The 16,992-nt window shown below is 43.8% G+C and overlaps 2 protein-coding genes across 2 annotated transcripts; both read right to left on the bottom strand.

Moving 5' to 3' along the window:
* Positions 1 to 163: 163 nt before the first annotated feature.
* On the bottom strand, positions 164 to 4,242 carry LOC311315295 (cytidine deaminase-like). Its single transcript, XM_084445932.1, has 4 exons — positions 4,068 to 4,242; positions 1,640 to 1,751; positions 1,354 to 1,411; positions 164 to 1,163 (listed from the first exon to the last, which is right to left on the bottom strand). Exons 1-4 carry the CDS (start codon positions 4,186 to 4,188, stop codon positions 1,038 to 1,040), a joined length of 417 nt encoding a protein of 138 aa, XP_084302058.1. The 5' UTR covers positions 4,189 to 4,242; the 3' UTR covers positions 164 to 1,037.
* Positions 4,243 to 9,019: 4,777 nt separating this feature from the next.
* LOC311315158 (trypsin-3) lies at positions 9,020 to 14,620 on the bottom strand (the record flags this gene model as incomplete). The annotated part of the gene is made up of 6 exons (XM_084445759.1): positions 9,020 to 9,082; positions 12,025 to 12,207; positions 12,472 to 12,729; positions 13,776 to 13,917; positions 14,174 to 14,324; positions 14,566 to 14,620. The coding sequence occupies 6 exons, from the start codon at positions 14,618 to 14,620 to the stop codon at positions 9,020 to 9,022; spliced, it is 852 nt and encodes a 283-aa protein (XP_084301885.1).
* Positions 14,621 to 16,992: the final 2,372 nt, after the last annotated feature.

Genomic DNA, 16,992 nt, shown 5'->3' with positions numbered 1-16,992 from the left:
CATACAGACAAATCAGTGTTGAAATTCAGACGCGGCCTCAAGTTAACTCGGATGACAGTTAGATTCTAGAAGCCACAGCCACAGCCTGCGTCTGCATTCTTGGACCTGCATTCTAATTGACAGAAATATTTATCAGAATCAGAACCAGATTTATTTTGGCCAGTTAGGTTTTCACACATATGAGGAAGTTGCTTTTGATTATTGGTGCATAACAATAAATAGACAACAAATAAAGAATACATACAATCAAAATAATGATTTTGTACAAAATAATACATATTCTTGACTGGACACAGAATTTGACCAAACAAGGTAAAAATGATGTTATTGATGAATATGATCAACTATGGATATGATCAAACTAAAACAACCTTGAGACAGTTCAGAAAGTGTATCATACAACGTGACTGCTTATTAATGCTGTTGCTGTATAGTGTTAATGTGTTACGACCAGCTCATAAGTGTTAATAATGTGTTATGACCAGCTTGTAAGGTCCACAGCAGTAAGGGAGATACACGCCAAGGCAAAAGTTAAAACAAGCAATTTATTGTCAATATAATGAAAGAAAAAGTACCAGAAGCCATGGAAGGGATGGAAGGTCAGTAGTGAATGGATGAGGGGACAGTGTGCTGTGTGGGTGTTTCATCGGGCTAAAAGAAAAATAATAACTCAAGCAGCCCGAAATAAGCATCTGTTTGAGAGTTCCTCTGACAATTTCTGCTGGCCATGTCACAATACACAAAAACATCGAATACCCCCTCCGCCCCCACCTCACCCCACCCTGCCACGTAAAGGAACAGAACGCGATCATCAGGCACTTGAGTCCAGACAGGTGTTTAGTTTTAACTCTAGTAAAAGAACACGTGTTCCATCTGCGGGGCATGTTAAGACTCTGGGGCCTGGATGCAGCCCTTCACCAGTGAGGACACACACACACACACAGCGCCCGCAGAGGGAGCGGAAGCGTTGTCACAAACACAATAAAGATCAGCCTCCGCAGCTTGTCATACCAGACGGTCACACCACCCGGTCATGGCTATTCCTTGGTGGTCACTTTCGGCAGGTCCTCCGGGCCGAAGGAGTAAGGCAGGAGGTCACTCACACTCATCAGCCGGTAGGTGCCATCGGGCTTCGTCATGTACACGTCCCAATTCTCCCCAAACTGTGGATTTTGGAGGGGGGGAAAACACATATAATAGTATAATTAATTGGTGTTGCTGTTTTTAATTTTTGTTTTTAAACGTTGTAGTGTTTTTAAGTCTTAAACTATGTGCTGCTTTTGTCTTGGCCAGGTTTCCCTTGAAGATTTTTTAAGTAAAATGTGTGATATTTCATAAGGAGGGTGGCTTTACCTCTCTCATGAACTGCCTGCAGCCACCGCATGGGGAAATGAACTTGTCACTGACATCACTGTGAACAAATATTACAGCAAACCACACGATGGAAATTAACGTTAGCAAACATTTGCAATGTTATGTGGTCTTCACTGTTTGGTGTCACTTGTTCTTAGGCTTTACTGGTTATTACTGGGGGATACAGGGTCTCTGTATTGCCACTAGGTGTCAGCATTGGAGTGGTGGAGGTAAGGAGTAGCCTACGTGTCAATGTTGCCATCTGACAGGACACAGCTAACCATACCTAGCGATAGCTATGGCCTTGAAGCTCATGAAGCCCTCAGACACGGCTTTGGCCAGCGCGTTCCTTTCTGCACACATACCTAGGTTGTAACAAGCGTTCTCCACATTGCATCCTGGGAGGGAGACAAAGCAAGCACATACGAACAGGTTTCTGTCTTTGAAAATCACTAGTGCAGGTGCCCGTTCTTCACAAGACAGGTTGTCTTACGCTAATAAGCTCAGCCTTATGGGGTGAGGTGTACAGTAGTATAAAAAAAATCTTCTCTACAATGGCAGGACCGACGACGCTACGTATGTACATACAATGTCAACAATTATGTTGACAACCGGCCATTGTATGAAGTTGACATTCAGCAGGCGTGTTCCTGAATGTGGTGTCGCCTGTTAAATTGTTTGGATCAGCGGTTCTCAGCGGTCGCTGTCCGGTAAAAAGTAGTTCCGCGCGTGCGTCAGGATATGCTCCCGTGCAATGTTACGGTCAACCCAAGATCCATGACACTAGCTTTAAGATTTCTTAGCTTAAAGATTTATGTCCGTTCAAAATGCACGTGCCAGGACACAGTTGTGACCCTTCTTTCCATTATATTCCCCCCAGAAGCTCAGATGATAGTATCGAATTGACCGTCATATAGCATATAGCCTTACGCACCCCCTGCGATCGTTGGCGCCTCCCTAAGGGGGGCCCGGACCCCAGGTTGGGAAACCCTGGCCTAGAGAATGAATGGGGAAATGTTGGTTTGTTTCGCATAACCATCTGGGAACTCTCTGTTGGAAACTGTTTGGAAAAGGGCAGGCACTTTCAAAAATACTTGGCAGATGATTGGAAGATCCATCTGTCTATCACTCGCTAACCGCACCTCGCTGTCATCACACTTAAACCCGCCCAGCGTAGCTGTAGGCTACAGTATGTGCTCTCAGAACGCTGATTTGCAAGATCGTTTTCCGATCTGGCACAAACAGGTCTCTATGGAGAGTATCCAGATTGATTTTCGAGAGAAACAGAATGTGAGCTTGTGAGATAAGGATGGTCTCACAAGGCTAGGGAAATGTATTTTATCAACTGAATGGCGGTCAAAGGGCTGTTATTCTCCGTGCTTTTAATAACAGTGCTTCTAACGTGCTTATAAGAGAGAGTAACCGACTCCTACTCACTGCTACAGCGAGGGTTAGACGACTTATTTCATGTGTGATGGTATTTTAAACTGATCTAGTCAAAAGATTTACCAAGATACGTTCAAAAGGTTAAGTCTGGTTTATTGAGAAAACAATACGATTGCAACCGGACCTCAAAGTAAAAACACAGAGTGGTTCTAACAGAAGAAGTAAATCATGAGCTCGCCGGATCCTCCTTATATCTGCCCAAAGCAAGGATGTGGATTTGATTGGCTGAGTTGTCTACATGTCATCGTGAGGTGACGGATATCACACAGTGGTAGAAATGAATGTGGGATGAAACTCACTTTGAATATCACTTTGAATATAGACAAAGAAAACAAAAGGTCTGAGCCAGGCAGGAAGGACATAAGGTGTGGCCCTTCTGGCTTAAACAAAGAAAGGAGGAAGAGCGAGGCAGAGGAGTTTTTTACAATTACAAAAGGGAGATTGAAACTAGAGGTTGCAGGGGACTTGATGAATAGGTAATGAAAGAAGAGATATGAATCTGAATAGTCTAGAGACTATGTTAAAATCCATGACAACTCACAGCTATGTGAATACTTGGGGGGAGATGATGAATTACAAGAGAAGTGAGAGGACAAAGGTTTAAGGTGTTTGGATGTAAATTCCTGAACACATGCAACAGCTGTACATGATTGCACCTGCGTTCATCCCCTCCGCTGCCATCCTAGAGGAAACCCTAATGTATATCAAACATATTCTATAGGAGTTATACATTACAGTGTTATTGTGATGTTATTTTAAACTTTCTTTATTCCTACTGTAAGCTAGAATGCTAATGGCAGGCTATCTGTAGCTAGCTAGCTGATTATTGTAGGCCTCCCCTTGGTATGGAGTAGCAGTGGCCAGGAGCGTATCCTGCCACGGGGAACTACTTTTTACCAGCAGAGCGCCTGTCGAGAACCGCTGACCCAAACCACTTCACAGGTGACACTGCACATCCCAGGGTCCGGGGAAATAAACCTGCTGAATGTCAACTTCATACGGCGGTTCTTGAGATAATCCTGCCACAGAGACACTGATTTACCTAATCTCTCATTTAAGACAGATATAGCTTTGAAATGTCTTATCAAATCAACACAATAACAACGAATCCGTACAAAACTGCTCGGCTCTTGTGCTATAGTCTGGAGTTCCTTACAACAGAGAAAGAGAAAACCCACAGGCTTACAGATTCATCACTGACCGATACAATTCATCTTTAAACATTCACCAACATGCAGTCAGTGAGTAGTTGAAATAAGCCCCCTCACCTGTGAACACCTTGCCGTCGTGGGTCAAGACTGCTGCCCCCACCCTGAACTTGCTATAGGGGCAGTAAGCGAACTCCCTGGCCTCCAGAGACTTCTCGATAAACCCCTGCAGATCTGCCATGTTTGCTGACGTTCAGTCTGTTGTTAGGGCCTTTGTTTGTGTGTGTGTGTGTGTGTGCGTGTGTGTATGTGTCTGTATTTGTTCCGGGTAAAGTTCATGTGGGATCCAAGAGAAATATCTGTGCTCCTCTACCCGTGGTGAGGAAGAAGGGGAGGGGGGTGTTGTTGGCTGTAACCAATCATAGTTGCTGAGATATCCAGCCCTCTGAATTGTTCCGGTGCTGGTGTGACATGAGAAAATACTGTATGAGTGTGCATTCCCTAATCCTAACCCTATGTAAGTGTGTTTTTGGCAATGGTCCAGCAGAGGGTGACAGTTGGGAGTTTCTTGGGGCTTGCGACAGAGTTCTAGCCATTGTACACCTGTCAATTAATTGTGATGTATTTAACTAGTGCCCGTAACTAGTGTAATGCCCGATCAAAATGCACTCCCCTTCCATTACAGTATGATGTAGGCTACTGTACTTTCTCTTTCACTTTGGATTACTCTTGCACTTTGGCTTTAGCACTAGATTATGCTCTTAGTCACTTGTTAAGAGGGGAGATGCACTTGTGATTTGTATCATCAAGATTTTTTATTTGTACATTTTATTTTTATTTTTGTACATTTCAAGTCTTTATGGTTAAAATAATGCAGCCATTTCATGTTCACGATCGTGATCTCACATGCTGTTTCTCTATGGTGGAGAGAGATCACGTGATCAGGGTCGTGAAGCCAGGATAGTGGATATTGGTGGATATGTGCTATTGAAGTGCAAAAAGGTGCTTTTTTATATAAAAGGTTGGGGGCTGCAAGTGTAGCCACCTTGGAGAAAAGGCTTTCAGCTTTCAAAAACTGTCTTCACTTCAGTGAGTAACAAAATATTGTCTGTAGATACGGTAGTGCAGACCAAGTTACAAAAGTCAATGGCGCAATGAACGGTTCCTGGCCGGGTGGTATACCGGGGTACAGTTTAACGTCAATTGCTGTAACAAACGGATTTGATGTAATTGTCATTTCATTCAGTTCCCCTTTCTCAGTGTTTAGCAACTAAGAAATACTAGGAAATTGCTGATTTGACATCATTCAAAGCTCAGGGTTTCAGGTAAGAGGGCCTATGAAGGGAGGGGAGGAATGGAGGGGAGAGGAAGGGAGGAGAGGAGAAATGAGATATCCTGTATTTGGAGGAAAGGTTTTGACTGATATCATGGGTGGAGCTTTCTTCTGAAATGGCTCTGCGCTGTATAGTCATGGTCCACTCTTGAGACATGCTGTGTGACTCACTGGTCATTCTACAATGGGAAAATACAGACATTTTCTTATTCTCTTTTCTGGAAGTCATGTTGAACCCACAATTCATATCTGTTTAGAGTCACAGAGTGAAATGGTGGTTTCCTCTGTCTTGGAAGAGTCTATCTTTTTTCTTGGAGTTGACTCATCAAATGTGTCCTTTCATTTTGAGCAGAATCCCTCTGATAAGCCTGTCCAATGGAAGAACATTTCATTTCAAAGATAGATCATTAAAGGCTTGATATTTGCTATTTATGAAGTAGTATTAAGCCGCCACCATCACTGCTGCCACTGCACACCTTTGCCAACCGTGTTAAAACAGCCCTCCCACATAACAAATCACAATGTAACCCCTGCTGATTCCCACACAGGTCATGGTGTCTCTATATCTCTATATCAGCTGAGTAGCTTATCTGAAAAGAGAGACATTGTGTGCTCACTGCCCATGGATGTTTTAAATTGAGTACCTCATTCCTGCAGGCAAAGTACAACCCTTCAGTGATTTAGTGCAACGACCATTAGATCACTTATTTACCCTCCAGTTGTCATGGAAATCTCCCCCTGTTGCACTTTCCTTCAGAATAAAAGTCTCATGGAAACGTATGCAGGCGTATTTCGCGATGAAAGACCGAGGTCAGTTCATGAACCACTCTTTTATTGCTGAATTGTTCGCAGGCCAGATGAAAGTGCTTCGCTGGCCGCATCTGGCCCGAGGGCCACCTATTGGCAGTCACTGGTAGCATGGTGGTATCCAGGGTTGGGAAACTTACTGAAAGTAAAGGTAATGGACACTTTCCATTTCACTTCCGGTTCCAAACCCATGTTAAGTATTGGATGTCATTGCTGTTCCTCCAGGGAATATGATGACCCTTTAAAATATTAGTTTTAGGAACTGCTTTTCTTGGCAGAGTTCACTAAAATCAATCTAAATGACATTGATATTTATTTAGGTAGGTAGGTAGCCTACTTTCCCAGATAGCAAGCATACATGGCACAATATTGGTAAAGGTTGACATGGTTGCCGGCTAAATTCCACCATCGGGCCAACATGGGCAGCACCTCTGAAAATTAGGATGCCATTGGGTCTTATTGAGGTCAGTAACATGTTGACCTGATGACTTAACCATGTCAGTGGCTATAATTGTCTTTACAACGTTGGTGGCTATAATTGTCTTAACCACGTCGGTGGTCAAGGTCATGGTAAACTTTATTTATAAAGCACGTTTAAAATCAACTGAAGTTGCACCAAAGTGCTGTACAATATATAAAATAAACTAAAACAAAAAACAGAATAAAGTAGTGGCTATAATTGTCTTTACAACGTTGGTGGCTATAATTGTCTTTACAACTGTTGACTTTCATTGTGTTTTATTATTGTCCTTATTAAGCTCTGCGTTGTGTTTTGATTTCAATAAAAGACGGCCCCCAATCTCACACAATACCACTCAGTCCAGTGTCTCCTTGTTCAGATGTATTCCAAATTAATCTCTCCAACACGGGATTTGAGCGACATCAAAAGCTCTTTATTCCAGAAGTTTGACATAACAAAAGACGATGGCATATAGTCTAATGTACAGTTGACCTCTCTGTATGCTGTCTGAACTCAAATCAAAGCATTGGTCTCGTTGCAACGTTCTCATGTGGTTTGAGTGTCCCCCCCCCTCGTCTCTTCTCCGATAAGACTGTCTTTCTGGTCTCTTCTGTGGCCTTGTTATGTCAAGTTAACCTACGCCGCCTTGGCGCTAAACACAACAATTGCTGTTTGGCACAGTTGTACCAGAAATGGAATGTCATCTTTATCTCATAAGTCTATGGAAGAGGGACACCATTCCTTACAGAAAGCTCCAGCTACTGCCATACTCAGAGGTCAATCATTATAATTAGGAACAGCTAACAGGATCAGATTAAACCAACATTTCTCTGAAAATCAACCAAATTCATCAATATTCATCACAACGTTGGTGGCTATAATCACACAATTTTAATAGCATTGGAGAGTAATTACTATCAATGCTGTAGAACATAATTATTTTCACCCTATTTCACTAGTTTTCAATATTGGGGGTTGAAAGCGTCGCGTAAGCTGTAGAGCTTAGTAGAACTCTCTGGGTTCTTTGAAGCTGCATGCAAATGGAGGACCTCTGGGACATTTATGTAATGTACATTTTGGAGTTTAGTTTACAGTCTAGCTTCCTTTGAAATAGTGGAGCACCTCAAGAGTGTCAGTTACTGTACTACAACCTCTTCGCCCATGATGAATGTTCCTTTGTGGCAACAATGGAGTGGAAATGGGGTAATTTCCTTTTGAATATGACACACTAACATGTGAAACCAGGATTAAGCAAACCAGGAAGCTTTTAAATTCCTAAACTCTGTTGAAAAGTAGAAGGTCTAGTGTCCCTGAGGAGAATGGACTATACAGTAGCTCAAAAATGTTCACAGCAAAATGTATTTGCTATTGGGAATAACAACTCCTTATGCGTAGGCTAGCCTATGCATGCAAACTCATGATTAAGCACTCTTACAAACGTAGCAGTGGTTATCAATGAAAAAGTTATCTGGTGTATCCACCCTGCAAATTAATCTTAGGTACCCACTTGTGAAGCCACACCCTGCCTCTAAACATGACCAAACTGTGTACGATTGAACACTATCTGACCAAAAACTCAATTAATTCAATAAAGTTTTACACAGAGCACATATCACCACGCACAAAATGTAGCTTATCCGATTAGCTTTACAAACAGTAACACCTGTGCACACTGCCCAACAGCAACACACAACCACTTCCATGCACTCTGGCTCCACACCCCAGTTAGGCTGTTTTGGTCTGAAGCCATCTCCCTCCCTCTCTATCTCCCTGTTAGTGACCCCTTCTCCCTCTCCATCTCCCTGCTCGTGACCTCTCCTCAACTAACACTCCCACAGCTGGGTTTTATGCGATTTGGCACCCCCTACAGGTTCGCTTTTGCACAACTCGTAAAATGGTAAATACTATAAGCGTTCAGTACATCTGCACGCCTGCATTTGTTTACAAGGTGAAACCAGTAAACACCCACACGAGACAACAGAGAACAGTTGATAGCTGGAATAAAATGGCCTAGTTAGTGTATATATAATGTAGGCTATGTGACAGCCACAACTAATGTCGGTGTACTGCCAGACTCGTTGGCCCAACTTGCAACAGTAGCCTACACACACGCATGCATCGATATCCAAATGCGGTAGCTACAAATCATACATTGCTGCAGTTCATGGCTCCTGACAATCTGTGTGGCTAACCAATGCTGCACAATGCTCCTGACAATCCTATCGTGTGGCTAGCTGAGAGAGCTGCCTTTATGGGGATTTGTGTGGAAGTACTGATCATTGATGAAAATCTATCTTGTGTAATTACATGACTTTGAATTAGCTGTTGTGCAGTGCTTAGCCACTAGGTGTCACCATAGGCCTGGATAATAATAACTTCCTTGTACATTTCCGGTGTGAAAGTATCTGGCTGGTGGGAACTGTAAACCTGAATGTGGGGTGAGTGGAGAATTAAGCAGAGCTCTCTGGTCTTTCAATCCGTCCATGAGCCCAGAGCGGTGAACCCCGAGGACAGCGCCGGAGCCACTCGACCATGCTGGGGACACCAGACACATGGCATGAGCTGAGAAGAGATCATTCTTTATTAATGCCCGTAGGGGAAATACATTTGTCAACAGCAGTCAGTGTGTGGTACTCTACCAGTGCTCCATGTGGGTTTTTCCCACCACAAGAAGGGACACACGGGGGGGGGAGGGGGGGGGCTGGATACTGCTGAGCCCCCCCAGAGGTGGCCTAGTCCTAACCATGGTTCATACTGTCTAAATACATCCATCATTCAGTCAGTATTAGTTCTTAGCCCAGATCTATACTCTGTACTGTAGATCTTAATATGTCTGATGGTTTTACGACAAACACTTCATCAAAGTTTTGTGGTGTTAATATGAATTAATTTTGAAGTTAGGCAACTTTTTAAGAAAGGCCCACCCACCACCACACCCCATTTTGGTTAATATGGGTGGAAAGTTAGTCAGTTGTTCCTTGGCCCCATGACAACATTTTTCACACAGTTCAGTGGAAATCTGTCCCTACGTTATGTGCCTTTTTCTGACTTGCCACGTGCCTTTTTGGCAAATACGTGTAGAATTTTAACAAACAAATGGGTGAAAACACTACCTACTGATCTGAGGGAACATAGACGCGTTCTCATTATACTCATACTCTAAGGATGACCTGTTCTCAAGGCAGTCATAGTTTTTTTGTGCACGGACTGTCTTTATGTGCTGTTATTTTCAGCCACTTCATAATAACAGAATAGAAATACGTGCTGTAGGTCTACTGTGATGTGCCTTGAAGGTAGGGTAGACGATTCTGGAGGAACGAGGAAGAGTTCTGGGGCCTCATTAATCATTGTGGATACACCCTTTTTCATTTACACCTGATTTTTAGGGGCCAGGCAGCTACGCTGCCGGAACCCTATTGTATTTGCCTATATTATTATTATTATTCTCCATCTTCCACTGAAGTCTAACTTCCCGTGGACAAAAAATCACCAAAATTTGCACATAGCTCCAGTACTATACCCAAAGTCCTCACCCTGCATTGTAGGTCAATAAACCTCAAGGTGGCGCTACAGCAACAGTCTAAAGTTTAAAACTTTAAAAAATCATAACAAATCAGCCATAGGTGCTATCACTGTAAAACCACCACGGGAATGTAGTCCCAATTGAGACAAAACTGTCATATGCTTTGACCTTGCAGGAATTTTGAAGTCCATCACTCTGATTTCTTCCTAAACTGTAAAACCTATCAAACCTATCTCCTCCCACATTTTTTGTTCAATTGACACCAAAATTGATCCACTGTATCTTCAGACTGTCCTTACCAAACGATCCTCACAGATTTTTGAAATATGAAAAATTGAGCCCACAGCACATCAAAAAGTTTTACTGTTAACAGTTCTGTATACAGTTCCTATTAAATCTCGCCAAATCAATGTCTGATCATCCTCATAAAAAGTGACAACATTGGCCACATATCCAAGATGTAGTATGATTTTTTTCAGAATTTTATCTCAAAAATTGAATTTTTAAAAATATGTTTAATTCTGTCCTCTGAAACCAACACTTCATACAAAGAAAACTGCGTTACCCACAATCCAACGCAAGCTCCACGAATCTGAGACATCGCTGTTGGCAACCCTACCCAACCCCCGCCGAGGATTACAATGACTAAATCGATTGATTGGCTACTGACTGAGCACACAGCTGCTGAAGTCAATGTTCAAATATGAAGAAAAGCAAACAAAACCTGTAAAGATTAATAAACATATCTCATCCCACATTTTTCAATCAATTAACACCAAACTTGCTACACTGGATCTTCAGACTGTAATTCACAAACTCATTGACCAGATTATTGAATTATCAAAATCGAGCTTACAATGCATCAAAAGGTTTTACAAATGTTTTACTATACCATATGAATGTACAAAATGAACATTGGAATGTCAACTTTCTTGTTGTCTTCCTATTCTCTCGCTTATTGCTCCTAAACTTGTCGGAAATTGCCTGGCCCCGCCTCATCGCTGCGTAGCAGCTTTAATTGTACTTGCTTTTCTCCGCAAATAATGTGATGTATCATGACAAAACCTGATGGGAAATATTGTGTATATATCTCACAATATTTCCCATCGAGTTTTGGCATGATACATCACATTATTTGCAGCTATAGGTTGACAGGCAGGTGAGCCATCCAATAAGCCCTCCAATCACCAAGGTGGTACCTTGAAATGATTGGATAGATTTATTACAGTTCTGCGTCATCTACAGGTTACAGATTTATTTAAATTTTAGTGTCCGAGCATTTTATTTATTGATTGCTGTCTGGATGTGAAGAGAATTGCAAAAAATATAACAAAAACTTAATTAATGAGTGCTTGTACAGAAAGATGCAATGCTATGTTTTCTAAGTCAATAAAGAGGACTACTATCTGAACTGAATGCATTTTATTTTGTGTGGTTCGTTATAGATGTATCGGCTTGTAGGCTAATACAAAATTTAAACCATGGCAATTGGTGTAAGCCAATGTTTAGCCAACTGGACAGGTTGGCAAATGAGACCCATTGCAATGCATGCCCGCAAAAAAAGATGCCATGCTAATACAACGTCCTCACCATGGTGGTACAACGTTGATTTACAAACGAATGTCACACAAGCTGTTTGCCTGACGTTGTGCCAACAAATATGTCACACAAGCTGTTTGCCCAACATTGTGCCAACGTATGCTTGCTATCTGGGTCTGTTGTCTATACAAACACACTTATGTACAAGTGGTTAATAGTTCTTCTCCATCAGACCACACACACCCTTGGCTTCTCAGTTTAAGATGTCCGTGCTTGATAACAGAGCAGGTTTGTCAAGGCAGAGTTGTGCTTCACACGTAGCATTTCAATTCCTGAAGCAGCAAAACAGTCTTGAGGTCACGGTTCTCGTTCACGATGATGATATCTACAGTGTGGAACCGGGTTCTGCCACCACCGTCGCGTTGTCATCATGGCGGCGCCCCGGGTAGCTGTCGTTCTGTATGACCCAGTTTATCCAGCGGACGTAGTTCCTGACCCTGGTGTACACGCCGGGGAAGTAGGGGTTGGCGCAGCTTATGCCCCACGAGACGATGCCCTCAAATCTGCCGTCACAGATTAGTGGCCCACCAGAGTCACCCTGGGGGGTAAAATGAAACCAAACACATACTTAATTTGGGAACAAATGTATCTTTGTTGGGGGACATAAATTAGTTTGTGGGTGTTATTTATCTGTTGATCCAATTATCCCCTTGAGCTGAAGACGACATTTAGACCTACGATTATCAGACTTGAACTCCAAATAATTATAACTCCCTCTACCACATCTCATCCAAACCCCTGTGTCTAACACCCAGCACCATGCTTCATTCAATTCAATCAAAAATCAAAAAACTTTATTGACCTGACAGGAGTCTTTTCCCCCGTAGCGCGAGCCGGCGCAGATCATGTTGTCGGTGATTCTGAAGTAGTAGTAATACTGGCAGCTGGAGATGACGTCCACATCCACGGCCCTCAGCTTTGGCGCCAGGTAGTAGCTGTAGACCCAGGTCACGCCCCAGCCGCTCACCGTGCACCTGGTCCGGCTGGTCAGGGCAGGGCTGTTGGCGTCCGGCAGGATGGCGGGCTGGACGTAGTTGTTGAGGATGGCCGGTCTGTCGAGCTGGTGGACGGAGGAGGGCGGAGAGACACATCAACTCCGTCCAGTGAACCAGACGGACGGCGTAGTGAACGACGATGATCATCACCACTCCAGCGACGGGCGAGAGGTTACCGTATGTTTGCGGTGTGTGTGTGTGTGTGTGTGTGTGTGTGTTTGTGTGTGTGTGTGTGTGTGTGAGTGTGTGTGTGAAGGGTGGGGAAGAGTGTAGCATGGACCAACTTAGAAGCCATTAAATTCTGGAGCGGATCCGAAGCATGGGTCGGGTCCATGGGTCGCCCAAACACGGCCGGCCATTCACCTCCATTCATTCATTGAACAAGGATTACGCAAAAACTGCCTGACTGAAGTTCATGAAACTCAGTGGAGGGGTGTAGCATGAACCAACTTACAACTACTTATATTTTGGAGCGGATCCGAATCACAGGTCGGGTCCATTAGCCGCCTAAACACAGCCGGACTGGCCATTCAACTCCATTCATTTTTTGGGACTTTGCAAAATCTACCAAACCGATTTTCATGAAACTCGGTGGAGGGGTGTATTAGTGGGTCACCTTAGAACCCATTCAATTTAGAAGCAGATCCGAATCACGGGCCAGATCAACGAATGAAAACAAAACATAGAACGAAGCCAGCTCCCTGTGGGGGTGCTAGAGACACTGGATTTGGATGGGGGTGTGTAGGGGAAGAGCCCGGAGTGCACCGAACTGCCCCCCACCGACTGTGACCCGAGGGGGGCGCCAGAGAGCCGGCCAAATACAGCCACTCACCATTCACCTCCAGTCATTTTTACCTCCGCCCCAGTGAATCACGGGGCGGGTCCACTAGCCGCCCAATCACGACCCGGACGGCCATTCACCTCCATTCATTAGGATTAAGCAAAAAAATACCAGACTGCTTTTCAAGAAACTCGGTGGAGGGGTGTAGCAAGGGCCAATTTAGAACCCATTCATTTTTGGCATGCACAGAGCCACAAAATGCATTCAGGGGCGACAGTCTGTGCTGCATTTCCCAGCATGCATTGTCCCCATAACTGTCGCATCACTCACCTTGATCAGCAAGATGTCGTTGTCGAAGTTATAGTAGTTGTACTTGTAGTAGATCAGGATTTTGGAGACGTCGAACACCTGCTCAATGCCTTCTTCAATGTAGATGCTGTGTTCACTCAGGATCACTCTGATCATGTAGTTCCTGGAGACATAAAAAAGGGGGTTGACATCCAATTTGGCATCCTGATTCAAAGGTTTAATTCTTTGATATTGCTTTTAAGTGCTAAATGTTAAAATACGGTGGTTGAATTTGTATCATATTTGTGTGAATCTAACAGAGTGACAAACGTAAGTTACAATAACATAGGAGAGTCTCTAGAATGATGTGGATTGTGCCTCGCCATTGCAGCACTAACTGCACCGGTGCCGAAATCAGTGCCTAAGGGTGCAGTACTCACGGTCTCCAGCAGTGGGCAGCAGACACCACCCACTGAGGGTGGATGAGGGTACCTCCACAGATGTGCCGCCCTTTGAACTGGATGGAGGCTTGGTACGGTATGGAGTATGGGGGCACCTCCAGCCCCCCGATGATCCTCTGGCCACATCCATCTGATAGGAGAGGAGAGAAGAGGGGGGACAGAGATTGGGGAGACAGGGAGAGGAGAGATTAAAGAGAGAAAGTGGGGGAGCGCAGTGAGGAGAGTAGAGGAGGAGTTATAGCTATAGCAGGTTGGATTTAAGTCATTCCAAAACAATACGCTTTTTAATAATAATGTTTGAATATGCTTTAAAGGTTTTAATACTAATGGGACTGAATAATGTTGTTTTCAGTTTCATTGTTGTTGTTTACCTCTGATGGTGAGGATGACCAGTAAGACCAGAGACAGGTGAAAGGATGAAGACATGATCGTTGTCTGTGAATAAAGTACAGAGGGGAAAAAAACATTTTTTTTTCCTGATTTTGGACGTCACCCACACACAGTTGTAATCCTTCACTTGGACTATCTGTACTTCTAACTCCAAGTTGCACTGACTTGCCATAGCCTAATTTATCTCGAACCAGAGCATACAGATCCTACAATGTAACAACCTGAAGATATGATGCTCAATCAACAAAATCATTCAAATAACCACCCACTAGCCCTACAGATAACCGGCTGTAGCATACAGTATCAGCAGCTGTGACAGGTTGAACATCTGTAGATCCTCGATAGGATCCAGATGAGAGTTTTGCTGAAACATTTCGTCCACAATAAGTCCAATTGTTATTTACATTTGTGCAAGGATACATCCATGCTAAATCCACCTGCTGATTGAGCGCCAATCATTAAATATTTATGCAAACTCTACATCCACAAACATCCCTCTTGAATATCAATGACCATCCATACTTTATGACTGAATCAATGACTCTGCAAGTAAGCCAATCAAAAACACATCATACTCAGAATTATACGTGCCATCAATTTTAAATATTGGTAAAATAGTTCAAACACAAAACAAGAGATTAAACCAAGTAATTTGTTACTTATCAGCTCGATCCAAAACTCAGAAGTTTCTCACCATTAAGAGTCACCCAAGCAGTAAACCAAAGACAGTGGAGATCCCCCTCTCTCTTTCACACACGCGCGCACACACACACACTCATGTGCTCTCATGCACTCTTACTCTCTAGACAGCAGACCTGAGAACCCACGACCACCTTTTATACTGTCATCATATCTGATGTCCCTTCTATTGTCCTTCCAGCATGATGTTCCAACGTGTTTCTGTTCGGATGAACAGAGAGAGAGAGAGAGAGAGAGAGAGACAGAGAAGTAGAGATGGAAAAAGACAAAACAGTGGCTGACCTAGTACATCACAAAAGGTGCCGTTTTTCACTCACTGGCCCTCTTTGCGAAGGCTAATCTTTCAGTTGTGCACAGATATTCATGGAGCTGGATAGAAAGTGAATCTTCAGGGAGGTGAAACCGTATCTGTCGTCTCTGAGGGGACAGACATCGTGGATGAATTTCAGACACGTTGTTTGTGGCGGTATGGGTTCTACTGTAAGCCTATGTATGGCTGTTATGAGGAGGAGAAAAGATTGAGGGATTAGATTAATTGCTTCTCTTTTTATATCACTTTCGGGCCAATTTGTTATCCAAGATGGAGGGTGAGGCGTCCCGTGAGAACGAGCTGGGCTTTCGACAGTAGAAACATCCACTCTTATCACTAGACTTTCTGGCTCGTCTCATCACTGGTTTATTGTCGTGATCCATCCTTCCCTAAGTGGACCACAGATATGAAAGTGTAGGTGGGCTACGACACAGCTGGCAGTAGTCTCGATTCTACCATGGTGCATCCTCATCATATACCTCCCATAACACACACACACACACACACGGCCGGTAGAGTCCGGGCCTCCCCTCGGCTAGTTTCCCACCACTGGTCAGGACTGTTCTGGGCGGGCTGTGACGTCACTCCTGGTGTCCTTACTGTCCCGGTCCCCAAGTGTCTACTTCCTAACAGTACGGCTGAAAGAGGATCGCGCTTCGCTTCTCCCTGGATAATCGAACTAGGTGATACAGGATGTATGTGTGTGTATGCATGTGTGTGTGTGTGTGTATGTGTGTGTGTTTGTGTGTGTATGCGTGTGTGTGTGTGGTGGAACTGCACGTGGAGCACAAACATCGGCGTGCACAAACGTAAAATAAGCCGTAGTCTCCAGCCGGTTGGGCCCCAGAGATCTTCTCTGAAAGTGTGTTTCGGTGTCAAGCCCGTGAGTACGGCTGCCCGGCCTCTTTGTCAGCGGGTCGTGATCCCAGACCACGCCAAGTCTCGGTTGCTTCCCAGAAACATGAATACCAATAGCAGGGGCGGGACCGCAGTGTGCTGTCAATCATCGACCGGCCCACTGGTGGACTAGGGAAGAGGAGGCCGCCCCATTGGTCAGGGAATACCTTGCCGTGGGGAGCCGCGTAGCCTGAGGAATCCTACTCTTCTGGGTAAAACATCAATTATTCAAGCTCTGGTGAATGTGGGACACTAGGAGGTCAACAACGATTCTGTGTGTGTTTTGCTAACTTGCTTCAGAGTGCTACTTTATTGATTCAATAGTGATATAAAAGGCCCCTTGCTGAAATTAATGGCACACCTCATTTTGTCAGGTAATAGATTTTTTTATTTTTTAAGATGACAGAATTGTGATATTGATATTACAGTGGTATTTATTAGCGGGTTTGCCTCACAAATGCATCTTGCTAGATTTGAGTTAATCTGCACATTGACACACACA

Source organism: Borostomias antarcticus (assembly GCF_949987555.1).
Source record: "Borostomias antarcticus genome assembly, chromosome: 11".
Classification (NCBI taxonomy): domain Eukaryota; kingdom Metazoa; phylum Chordata; class Actinopteri; order Stomiiformes; family Stomiidae; genus Borostomias; species Borostomias antarcticus.
This window is presented reverse-complemented; position numbering and strand designations above follow the sequence as displayed.

What these genes read in the sequence shown, in the direction of transcription:
- LOC311315295 (XM_084445932.1), bottom strand. Translation starts at nt 4,188, where the DNA reads ATGGCAGATCTGCAGGGGTTTATCGAGAAGTCTCTGGAGGCCAGGGAG. An exon ending in AAGGCCATAGCTATCGCTAG is followed by an intron (nt 1,412 to 1,639) that starts GTATGGTTAGCT and finishes ATTTGTTCACAG; the next exon opens with TGATGTCAGTGACAAGTTCA. An exon ending in GCAGGCAGTTCATGAGAGAG is followed by an intron (nt 1,164 to 1,353) that starts GTAAAGCCACCC and finishes CAAAATCCACAG; the next exon opens with TTTGGGGAGAATTGGGACGT.